General features: G+C 33.9%; 1 protein-coding gene across 1 annotated transcript; it reads right to left on the bottom strand.

Moving 5' to 3' along the window:
* Positions 1 to 1,133: 1,133 nt before the first annotated feature.
* Positions 1,134 to 12,706, bottom strand: LOC139690043 (anillin-like). The gene is made up of 6 exons (XM_071587231.1): positions 12,574 to 12,706; positions 12,312 to 12,470; positions 6,467 to 6,711; positions 3,107 to 3,298; positions 1,788 to 1,962; positions 1,134 to 1,156 (listed from the first exon to the last, which is right to left on the bottom strand). Exons 1-6 carry the CDS (start codon positions 12,704 to 12,706, stop codon positions 1,134 to 1,136), a joined length of 927 nt encoding a protein of 308 aa, XP_071443332.1.
* Positions 12,707 to 13,345: the final 639 nt, after the last annotated feature.

Here is a 13,345-nt window from a genome sequence, read left to right as displayed (position 1 = left end):
GATCTGTTGTGATTGGCCCGCTAGCAATGATGGCTCCCGACTGCCTGGCTCCCACTGAGCTGGCTTTTGGCATACTGAAGGATTTTTATGTCTTCACCTTGAGAGACAAGAGCACTGCTTGCCTCTTTTCCAAACACAGTTAAGTATTTCAAGTGAATCATAAGTAAAATGAATTATACTCATGCCATTAAAGTGAAATTTTCAATGTGCACTTTTCTCTGCAATACATGTTTTTTTGTAAATGAAAGCTCAACAAATTTCCGTTCATTACCAGTAAAAAATTAATTTCTTATCTTTTCCAGCCTGGAGGCCATCCTGTGCCTAGCTAAAATATACAGAAGAAAATGAAAGAGAGATTAAAATTTGGCCGATAAAAATCAATAAAAACAAGTCTACACAGATTTTGTGTGATAGGTGAAGGGAGACCTCACTTTGTACTAAACTCTACAGAGTATGTAATTCACACATTAGGGTATGGGCATTCAATTCATTTCCCTGTGCTACCTTTGGATTCCTAAAAAGAGAGGGCATCAGAAAAATCCCAATACTGAGTGTATCCTGGTGCATGAAATAAAGCCTGGGCCTTCCAATCTATTGAGTTATCAGGCCTTTTTAACAGAATCATTTAATGAAACATCAATATCAGAGAAATAAAATCCTATTGAACAAGCAATTAATTGCATCAATAAGTTCAACTCAAGGCATTTTTGAACCAATAATCCTATTAATACTAATCCCATAACATTTTTGAAATTTTCACAAAACTTTCAATGCCCTATTCAAACTATACTTTGAACTTTTGATTCTGATCATCAATGGACTATTAATCAATGATTGTCTGATAAAATAATTGGTTTGAATATATTTCATTTCAAAATTAGGAAGTGAAGGAATCTAATCCAAAAACTTTTGTAAAATTCATGGCCAGTCTTTTGCATGTGATCTCATCAATAATAAGTTAGCAGGACTTCGGCAGTGTGTGATCACCCATATTAAGTCCTGAGACAAGCAATAGACAACTCTAGTCATTAGCCCATAAAACCTCTCTTGAATATCCTATTAGGTATTAGCAATTGCAGGCAAGTTACAGATTTCTCCAGTACATGCCCCAATTTAAGATAAATTTTGATCATTCAGCCATCGGCAGTGGTCAAACCTGTTGGCCATGAGGATGCAGAACTTGTTATTCAACTTCCTCGGCAAACAGGAGGTGCTGAGTAATTAAGTAATTTACTCACTCCAAGGAATATAAACAATGTAAAATATTAAGTTAAGTGAAATTTGATCACTTCTTGCATACAGCAAATACAATACCCAAAATATGTATCCCTATCAATAATTTGCATTGCTACTTGTGGAATGGTTTGTTCACCCATGTTTTTTATTTACTTAATTACTAAGATTAATTAAGAAAATGAATTGACATACTCAACACAGGTCTCTGGTGTGGAGACACTGAGGGAAAATTGTGATGCATCATTCCCTTTCACATAGAAATATCCTTCAGGTTTCATTTTAATTGAGAAGGTATTGCTTCGTGCACATTTTAGTCTTGATACTGGCGAAATCTTCTCAGTACAGTGCTTCAAATCAAATATTAAAAGTGGATGCTGTGTAAGTCACATTTTAAATGAAAAAAAAAGGAAATTCGGTCACCATTAATATTTTCAATCAATAGACAATACTAATCTCATGTTTTGCTCTATGGAGGGTTTTACTTACAAATGTTTCTTGATCTTCTGGATACTTCCAACACATTAAATATGTTCCTTTTAGGCACCACCAACCTCTTTGCCAAGCAGCTATGCCACTAATCATGTTGAACTGTGTCAAGAAACCTTGGCATTGAATAAATGTTTTATTCATCGCAATATCAAGGCTTTTGGATGGAAATGTACAACTTATTTCAAATTGCACAGTCTCATGTAAAGGCTGTGAAATTCTGCCTTCATTGATGCAATCCTGAAATAATGTTTCCGGTCATCAAAAGTTAAGAATTGCATTAGAAATGAATTTTAGTCAACATGCAAAATTACTATACATACTAGTAACAAGATACAATTGTACCATATACATTTATGTTGAAATTAAAATACAAAGTTTTCAATCTGCATTATTTTATGCTGAGCATTGCAAGATAAAGTTAAGGTGGGGCCATGGGGATAAGTATACGGTTTAAGCATTTAAAATGTAACACAGCTGCAGTACACAATGAATCAACAATATAATGTTATGAAGGGGTCATAAAAAATAAATTCAAAATTAGATGAGTGGTCAAAAATATGAACACATATGGCAAGATCATCAATTGATTAAAAAAATGCTAACATGGCCTCAAAACATTTTTCTTCAAATTTAACATTCTTTGAAAATGCTAAATGCACATTGAGAACCATAGTCTTGATTCAAAAATCAGCATACCAACTAGTGTCAACTATACTACCTTGATTTATACATAATTACTTTTCACTTTGATATAAAATGTTTAAGAAGTAAAGTGGGCCCCTGAGGTTTTCTATTTGCAGGATGTTTTTATCCTAAGGCCATATTTTGTCAGTTTCAAATTTTGGAAAAAAATAGGTTGCAACACATCATTTTCAATTTTGGCCACAATTTCAAAAACATCACATTTTTCTGCAAAATATTTTTTGCTGAATGAGTCTAGTGGACTATCAAATTCAATCTTAGAATGGCCTATTTTTATCCAAGATAAGTAAATTCAAATATCTTTACTTTATTACTAACATACTTATATTAATCAATAATATCCTTAAAATGTATTTTCTCCACCCTTCTCAAAGTGTTTCAAGAATTATTTCCTGCTTTCCTATAATTTAATTGCATATTAGTTCTATCATTAGCATAAATATATGTTCCTCATACATGGGTCTTATGTCATAATATTTATACATTCATGTAGTTTATCATCTACTTTTTATGTTTCATTAAATCCCTTAATTTATCCATAACTTCATCACATTGGTTCACAGAGATTACTTCTCTAAATCTGTTCCAATTAGTATTTGTCTGCCTAAAATATTTTTCTTGATTCTTAGAACTGGAGAGGTATTTACTACTATAGAGTCAATTTTAAAAAGTATCTCACCTCATATTGCTGTAGAATGCAAAAATTTTCATCAATATCATTTGGAAGATGTATTTCACCTCTTCCAATCAAAATAAACCCAGGAACTCTGGTCTGCATGTGCTCGCAAGCATTTTTCAAAAATTTACTGTTTCTCTCAGATTCCTTGGACCCACACAACAGTAAGCAGTATGAGTCATGCTTGGATATTACCTTGAAGAAAAGAGTGCCTCTTTATTTCTTATCATGGTTTGCAATCTGGGAATTATTATAAATGCAGGAACCATAAGAAAACAAAAGTATGCATATACAGTTGGGCTTTCTAGCATATTTAAAGGGTTACATAAATTAATATTGTGATTGTCATACTGATTATAAATAAATTACCTCATATCTAAAGAATGGATGGCTGTGACCATTTGAACTGCAAGCTAGACTAAATCGTACTTATAATTTCAACTCTGTTTAATGAGTAATTTCAAGATACTTCTGAAAAACTAAAGCAATTAAAATAAATGATAATTAGAAATTAACATCAAAAAGTAGAAACATTTACCACGTTTGAAAGAAGCTGTTTTTACTCAACAAATTTTCTTTGCAAATTTAATTACGTCTTTCTAATTTCAAAAATATATATTCTCAATTAATTTCATTCAGATTTTTAATAAATACTCATAATAGCTTTCAAAATCTCAGTAATTGACATTTAGGTTTTATGATAGGTGAATGTAGTACTCATCTAGTATCAGCTATATTTATATAAAATGCCTAAATTCGTACATCAGGAGGGAGGGGAGGTTTCTTTCCCTGTGCTGCCTGCAGTTTCCCAGTAAGACCTGATACCCCAAAAAATGACACAGGTTGGGTGAAGCTGAGGTACTCAAATTTATCATCCAGAATCAAACCTGGGCCCTCCTGCTAGTAGTTCAGTGCTATTCCCACTGGGCAACCACACAACCTCCAATAGCTTTAGAAGTCTCTCTCTAAGTTATGGTTCTATGATCTGACCAGATGGGATACTGGTAGTTTCCACATAGGTCATCAAACAAAGGGCCAAAATACTAGTCCCCATACAAATTAGATGAGATAAGGACTATTAATTCCCAAGCCTAATTTGGTAGCCAGTCAGCTTGTCTGTCTGACGGAATTTTATCAAATACAATGCTTATGTTTGAGATACTCAACTTCATCAGAGACAAGAGTTAGTGGTTATATTTGTTGGAACCAGAAGTGTTCTCCTGAAATGTCTCCCTCCCAAGACCCAGTGAGTCAGTTAACCCTCGAATAAGGTGGCATTGTTATCACTGATTGAAACATTGAGCAGCCATTCACCATACCAAACTCTGCCTGCAGTAGAGACATATGCAGCATTACATGGTTTAACATTAGTGTTACAATTATTGTATGAATTCAAATTATACAATTTAGAAATTAAAATATACGTCAATTCTACAGTAGCTATGTATGCTTCAATGAGCAGTAAATGAATTGTCTTCAGATGAAATACAGTTTTGATTGAAATGTACATTATTATCTTAATAATGGATATCAAGTAAAAAACATTTACCTGGCACTGGGTAATATGTACACACTATATGGCTGACAACCCCTCTAGGGCAATCATTTCTCTGTAATTTAGGTAATATCGAGATTACTTCTTCTTAATGCCAAGCCTCCAAACAAGATCCTACTGGCGATTGTGATACTGAAGGGTCAATTTTGGATAAATTCACAAGATCCAGCAATAAATATTTATCCCTTTATTTTATAATCCAGTGGAATCTCCCCACAACGACAACCCATGGGGAATGAGGCATTTACCATTACAGGGAGGTGTGCATCAGTGGAAGGAGTGGTAATCATTGGGAAAGCACATAAACAGTTAAATACAGTCATAATTATGCTTGTATTTATAGGTGAAAATAAGCAGATATATGCGTGGAACCCAAACAATTTTTATTTAAAAATTCCTTCAATATTATTTCAATCACTTCATTAGAATTATATTTTTGTGGGTTTATTTCTACTTCCCCTGATAATTAAATCTGAGTATGCCTTTATTGTTTTGTGTAAGCACTTTAATTTACATACAACACTTTTGCTATTTTGGGAAAACCTTTGTAAGACACTGAATAACTTCACTTCCATCACCAATAAACCAATTCTCTGGTAAGGAATCGTTTGATATCGCTAGGCATGCCAAACTCATCAGATACCCTGTTCTGATGGATAATGGGAGGTATTTGGTGCTGAGGAATGTAAGATTTGAATGGCTGTGACATATTGAGATGTGAGCATTAATTAAAGGTGTTTCATTTATGATGCTGGTGGTCTCAGTTTGTGGGAAGTATTGGCATTTACATAAAGAATGGTACTTCTGAAAGAATCCACCATTACAGGTCCACCTGCATCAAGTTGACAAGTATACACTGGGTATAATGAGAAACATCAGCTCTAATGTTTTGCAAACTGGGATGAGTGTGAGATGCAAATTAACATTTAAATTTTCATTCAGGGTGCAATGTTAGCAATTGTTGGATATTTAGTTTACATTTTGATGCTCAGTTTCAAATAATTCACAACCTTACTTGAAGGAGATGGAGATGTGGTAGATTCATGATGTCCTACTATCTTTAAATATGTATTAACGATTATTGACTTTGATGCATACCTACACCGATTTTTATATAGCATTCAATTTCTGTATTTTCATTCAGAAGGAAAAGAATTTTATCCTTTACAAGTAGTGGAATCATAAGCACCAATCCAACACAGTTGATAAAATCTATCTCATGCATAGCATTTACTTTTTTGGAGGCAAAACTGCAATTTGAATATTACACATCCATACCGAAATTTAGAATGAAAATTTGTACAAAAAGCGATTTATTTTATGACTTTATCGGGGCAAGGTTAAGACTTTATAGTCCCTTCTTCCACCTAGCCCATATTCATACATACATGAAGGACAATTAAAAACACCCAAGCCCTATGAAGAGGAAAACCCACCAAGACAGGAATCATTGCCACAGCCACTGGGTGGTGAAATTTAAAAAGAAATCACTACATTGTGGGTAAAGTAGAGGAAGGGAGAGAATGGATATCCTAAAGTCAGGAAAATCTGGAAATCATAATCTTGCAGCCACCATATAAGAGATTTATGGTCGATCTTCTGAGTAATCCCTAGTTTTTGGGAATGGAAACCTGAGTTGAATCTGTCCAATACCCAGCATTTTGGATAATATTATCTTATAAATTTGCATTGCTAAGGTAAATAACATTCATGGCCAAGGGCCCAGAGTTATATTTTGCTTCAACCACCAAAATTAGGTCAAAACTATTGACTAATGTATTTAACACCCTGTATATTTGTATGCTTACATGATTTGACTGGCCCACTTCAATGGATTTCTTTTGCTGCTTCCTCTTTGCTTTCTCAACTTTATTTTGCTTTACCTGAAGCATATAAACACTCAAGCAGATACACATGTCACAAAGCAACTCTGATTCCATTTTTAGATTTTTTGCTGGGAAATTGATTGTTGGCTGTCCACTTTTTGCTGCTACTGCTTCTGTACATAACACGGTATCCTGGAAGGCCATTATGCAAAGGAAGTAAAATTGATCTGGAAAATGCCAAAAAAATATTTGTTAATAAGAGCATCCTATTAAAAAATGAAATAGCATGTTTAATTAGACATATAATAATAAATGAAGAACACTCCACAAACCATTTTCAATAATTGCTTATCCAACAATATGTATGACAAAATTGTTTCCCACTATATATTGATTTTTCTAACCAAATACTATCAACATCCTCTACACATTCCGAGAAGTAAGGAAGTAAAGAGACCAACCCGCAAAATTTTTGTCCATTATAGAATCATGCCAGGATTATGTCAATACGGAATGGATATTAATTAAATTTTTGGTGTATAATTAAGGTTTTATACCTTAAAATATGCGCAAAAGGCAAAATTAATACAACTGATGACAGACTATTAGATTACTAAATTTTGAGTATTACCTTGTATTCATCTAAATTAAAATCAAGAGCATAAGATGTTTGACTTTTATTTATGAGAGTGACCAAACACTTCACTTTATGGCCTATTTACTCTTCAATGCTCGGTTCTATGAGAATATAAATGGTCCAAGTTGGCACTTACCATCTGATTATAAGCATGCACTTCAAAAATCTTGGAAAATCAGCATTGCAAGAACCGAACCAAAGAAAGCCATGCACTTATTTTTGCAATTTATGTTCTCTATGCCTGCCATGAAAAGTGTTATCAAGCTTGTTAAACCAACCATTGGTCCTTTAAAAAAGTTTTCCCATTTATCCGAAGTGAATGTGCCCTCTACTGTTAGGCACCTGCAGAGACTAGGAACCTGTCCAGGATGGTATTCGCAAAATTTTATAATGCCTTCTTTCTTGAACCCATTCCCTCATGATGTGTGAGTACAGTGCATGTAAAGAGTGCAGAGGGAACCACCATATCAAATGGCAGATAGATATTTTAAATTTTAGGTTTTAGTTGTACAAGACTTCAATTAGACTTCCAGTTAGTGTATTGAGCCAAGTGCAGCTGGGATACTTTGGTAATTCCAAGTTAAGATCGCTCAATGAGAACAAAACAAGTGCAATCTTTTGTTTTTCCCATAGTTTTTTACAATTTAGGAAGGAGCTGTGCCCTCAAAACAGGTTCACAGAATACAGCTATTTCCATATTGCCCTTCAGAATAAAATGAGTGAGGATAACACCTTTGCTATCCAAATAACATGGCCACCATCATTTTCTCAGCACTGGCAGTAACTCGAAAATTCCTTGTTGTCAATGAGTTAGTGCGCTTACATTGCACAGACTACCATTTTGTTGTAGGATTGAAAAAGGTCATCCATGTACCATCCATTGTCACAATTGATGAAAAAAACACCATTCATAGTGTGTCCACGGGACAACATTGCCTGAGAAATTGCAACCTTGTGTTCTTAGGTCAGTATTCAGGTCACCTGCTTTGAAGAAATTCCACATTTTCTGGTCTCCATGAAGGATGTTCTGAACAAATACCACAGAAATGCCAACTTTTAAGGTGATATCACTCACACCTTATTGCCAGTCCTCCATAACAACTTGCTCCACTCATGCAATCATGGTTTTGATCCGGCTGGTCCATAACCAAGGCTTCTTGGGTTTGTTGTCATTTGGCAGACTCAATAACTGTGTCAATGCCACATTTGGCCTTCTTTGAACTCACATCCACAAACTCAAAATTTCCTCATTCATAATAACATCACCACATAAATCATTCAATTGAAGCCAAATTTTGATGGGTTTGAAATCACACTAATGGAGAAAAGAGATGCATAATGTTCTTTTACTCTAAAAGATGCCAATATAAGTATTGAAAATACTTCCCATCCCACTCTTGCAACAGCTATATGAACCCTATACACTGCATGGTGCAGCTATCTGTTTTGAATCCATTAAGTGTGTACCAAAGTTTGATGTCGCTCTTTGCAATTGAACAATGTTTTCTTTTTTCTTTCTTGTCCTAATAATGTTATTTTGACAGCATTGATAAAAATCATACCAGTAAAATTAGGCTAAAATTAAAATAAATGAAAGGTCAATGTATTTTTTATTGAAATCAGATAAGGAATTCTCTTAATTATCAGCATCAAACTCAGGGTTCTGTAATTTCTACACTTGCAATAAGAACAGAAATTGCTTATCCCATTTGGACAAGAGTAGCATAGCTTAAACCACAGAACTACGAATGAAAATCCAGTAATGAATTATTCTTGTGGGTACTTACTGTTTGTGCACTTTATTCTCAGAGGAATTATTTCTTCGCTGTAATCGCATCTGTTCACCTAGCTTTGTCCATATGTTACCTCCATCATAAATGCAAGTATGGCACTTCACAAATGAATAGCATCTTGCTTCTTGAAGTTAATATGATTTCACAAGTCCCATTAGGCAACTTCCACAATTTATGTTATATTACATATTAGCAAATATAATGGGTGCAGCACTTTTGATATTCAGCTACAAAATATTGTTCATGTATTTGTGCACATGTATTCTACATTTGTAGAATGGCATTAATAATATTTTCAGTTCATGAATAGTCTTCATTTTCTTCTTTTGTTTTTATGTTCATCATGAGTTGCAACGGAAAAGGGAAAAGTAGATCTTGGACATCGTTTCTCTATGAGAGAAAGGCTTGATTTTCTTTTATGCCATGGTAGGCATTACTGAATGGAAACCACAGAAAACACTGTCACTCTCAAATTTATTGGTACTATTTAAGAAGTTAATGGACCTAATACATTTTGTACTCGCTGATTCAGTATGTTGCTAAAACATTTTACTCTATCCTATTGAAAAAATTAGCCCAGTGAGAATTTTTTTTGTTCTACATGTACTCTGGGAAAAATCGTAATGTTGGCTACAGTTGGAACCTAACAGAAAAAAAATGTGCTACTTCTAGATGAACTAATACTAAGTGAGAGAGCAATTTAATATAGTGTTCCACAAGACTTCATATCAGAGCCATTACTTTATTAGGTCCTAGTGCATTTCAATGGCATTGTGACAACTAAAACTTCACCAGAGAGGCTGGTGGAGACCTGCAGCATGCTCAATATGGATGATGTTAACATTTGTTTATTTTCTTGAATCATTTCAAGGGGAAGTTCATACACACACTAGGATGAACTTTATTTTACAATGGCAGAGCAATAGCAATCTTCAAATAAACCTCAAGAAAAATATTATATACTCCTCAATAACCAACGTAAACATTAATATCTCAGTTGAAATAGGAAATTTAATAGTTTCTAAATTGGATTACATAATTTTTTTAAGCTTAGAAATGCATAAACTACTTAAAGGTTCACACATCAAATTGTTGGCAAAAGTTATGCTAATTCATGATTCTTTGAAATGAGGTAGCAAACAACTGTAATGCAGAAATTCTAATCTATATATACATGTACTATATCATATTTGCATTTATGGCTAGCTACCGCATAATCATCTGGGGGAGTTCAACACAGGATTAGGTAAAAAAAACTCTCTAAAAACATGCTTTAAGAGTCAACTCTACATTAAAATCCATGTAATCATGGGGGATGTACTTAAAAAATTGTAACATAAGACTATTTTCTGAATTTAGAAGTATCAGGTGATTAACTATGTATTGCTACAGAAACTTCTTCTTGATCATTAATATGAATGCTAAAAAAAGTAAATCTTTTTAATGACCATTTTCACATTTGAACTCTACAAAAAAAATCTCAAATCCTCAGGTAAAATATTATCTAATAAAAATAAGGGAACTAGGCACTTATAAATCAAAGAAAGCATGGCACCAAGAAAAACTAAAAATTATGTTAAAGGACTATTTTGTATGAAATATCTACTATAGTACTAAAGAATATCTGGCAGGATAAAATCAGTGTTGTAAAATCTACAACACACATTTGGTGGCATTCATTTTATTGTAACAGATTTTAACGAAACGGGCTGCCTGGCATTGGACCTTCTCAATTTCCCGAATGAGGCCTTTTTCACTTGGATTCCATACACTACATGCATACATACTCGTATTCTAACTGAAGTATTGGATCCCCACTATCCTTTTGGCACAAAAGGGGACGTGGGACACCATCCCTTCTCGTTGAACCATGTGACCTTTTGGAGTAGGAAAAAGCAAAACTTTTCCTCGTGAGATCAGAGAGTGCACACCCTAGGCCCCAGAGAACGCACATGAGGTGGATCGGACATTTCATCAGATCAGTATTAGTTTCCATCCCAAAAAAGGATAGGCAACCATGTGTGAGGACTTAAGAACAATAAGTTTGATTCACATTCAGCTGAAGTGGTTCTCAGGATCGTCGATTAGAGGATGAAGAGTAGGACGTACGATTACTTAGGGGGTGATCAGTTTAGTTTCAGAAGGGGAGAGGCACACATGATGCCATAACAGCAATGAGATCACTAATAGAAAGGAATATAAATTACAATCAAGATATATCGTAATTCCAAGGCGTGGATTTCCTATAAAATTGTCATGATGAGATTGTAGGATTAACAGCATGTCATAATACTTGTACAAGTGAGGAAGGGTGCAGAAATAACATCTTATGAGGACATGGCAGAGAATGATCAGCAAATGGGAAGGTGGAGATATCTATTTCTTCCAATCAACTATCAAGGATTATTGATTCCTACAAAAAAATGCATATGCATGGATCACTCCAGTCTGATCATAATGAATTTTAGTCATTGCAGCAAAATGATCTTTAAGGTAGCAAATTATCAAAAACATAGTTTCTTTCTGGTTCTGTGAGCTTGAACCTTTCATGGCACTTATTTATGACGATATTACTACAACCACTAGGACTACAGTATCTTTCATTCTAGACTTAGGGTTTTCATTCCTAAGACAAAATAATTCAGACAAAGAATAACATTAGCTCCTCTGAGGCAAACAATTGTAAAGCTTCTTTGATGCATCAACAAGAATTAGAGGAAGGACCCTTCGAGAATTAGAGATTGGATTACACCCTTCATTATAATAACTGGACACATGCAATTCATGCACTTGATGTTTCCTAAAATAACATAAAATCAAGAACTTTGGCTTTGCCTACCCCAAAATGAAACCACAGAGGCCATGTATCCATGTATATAAAAATTCAGTAATTATATAAGTACAATCCGATTCCATATATTATTAATTCCATACATTAATGATCACATTAATATTATAATAAGTATTAAATATAGTCACCTTTAATTAACAAACAGAGGTATTTATGATAAATCATAAATGCAATGCAAATAATTAATTGCAAAAATGTTGCAATTAATTGTCAATATGAATTCATTTAATTGCCTAATAAAACAACATACCTCACCAACTTAAAGACAAAAATGACTAAGGTAATAAGTACTTATTCATAAAAATTAACTGGACAATATATTTAATTCTAACTTTTTAACAAGTGCTAAATTCATGGCTAAAAGTAATAGTTGTCATTAGAGAAGCATACTTCTTAAATGCATGGAAAAACTTTCACAAAAAGCTTTGTCAGGACTGAAAATAATTTTAACATGGGGAAGGATTTGTAAAAAATCAGTCTGTAAATAACATTGAAAATTGTTACAAGCAGAATACCACTAATATTACATCAGAAAACAATTCTTACCTTGCTGCTTCGATGCAATCAGGTATTCCATGAAATTGTCCTTCAGATGCAATTTTATATCCTTTACACTTACTTCAACACATTGATTTATACCAGAGTTGGAAGATGGCTGTGCTTTCAAGCATCGTATTCCATCTATAAGAGCCTGTTTTCTCATTGCTAAAATATAAAATTAGCATTGAGCTTAATTGATGGGTTAAATTATTTAAAAATGCAAACAAATGTTAATTGAAGGTTTAAAAAGCTTTGTTTTTTAACTTACTGGACAGAAGCAGTAGTCTTTCACATTCAACTTGTTCTGCAGACCCAGCGAACACTGTAGATGAATAACAAAGCTGAAGAGCTTTACTAGCTTGGTCCGCAATAATTGTCTCCACTGCAACTTTTCTATACATCTTGTGAATCTCTGATTCCCCATAATTACTATTTATTTGTGTGGTATCTGAATCATTATGTCCCATATTGTCAAAATTTTCAGCACTGATTGCTGTGGTTTCTTTTTCACCATTCATTGCCAAGATTTTGCCTTTCACAGAATCCATTTTCATCTGAAAAGAAAGAAATCTTTACACATGAATTGTTCACAATTTATTTGCCATGATACTGTAATAAAAAATTCACCGTGGAGTGATCAAATAGTGGGTCCTCTTTACATTTAACCCAAAGTATATGAGGGGTAGTCAAATAAAAACCAAACACCCACGACAACAACCAGTCCATACACCAAAAAGGACAAAACCCTACAACTGTGTGCACCTATTAGTTGTCACTATGCAGTTCTTCTACCACAGGGATGGCAGTATTGATACGGAAAAGCTACCTTCTAACTTTCAGAAGACTGTGTGTTAGGGCAGGTGTTTGGTTTTCATTTGACTGTCCCTGGTAGATGAATGGGGTTTCCATCCATGGACATTTCATAAAACTTTTAAATTTGACATTCATACTTTACTTTGGTGATTAACATACTGGGAAGAAATTATACAAGAAGATACAAGAAGGCCTCACAGAAAAGTGACTGAAACATTCAATAATGT

Source organism: Hetaerina americana, unplaced genomic scaffold (assembly GCF_022747635.1).
Source record: "Hetaerina americana unplaced genomic scaffold, ioHetAmer1.1.p SCAF_3, whole genome shotgun sequence".
Classification (NCBI taxonomy): domain Eukaryota; kingdom Metazoa; phylum Arthropoda; class Insecta; order Odonata; family Calopterygidae; genus Hetaerina; species Hetaerina americana.
This window is presented reverse-complemented; position numbering and strand designations above follow the sequence as displayed.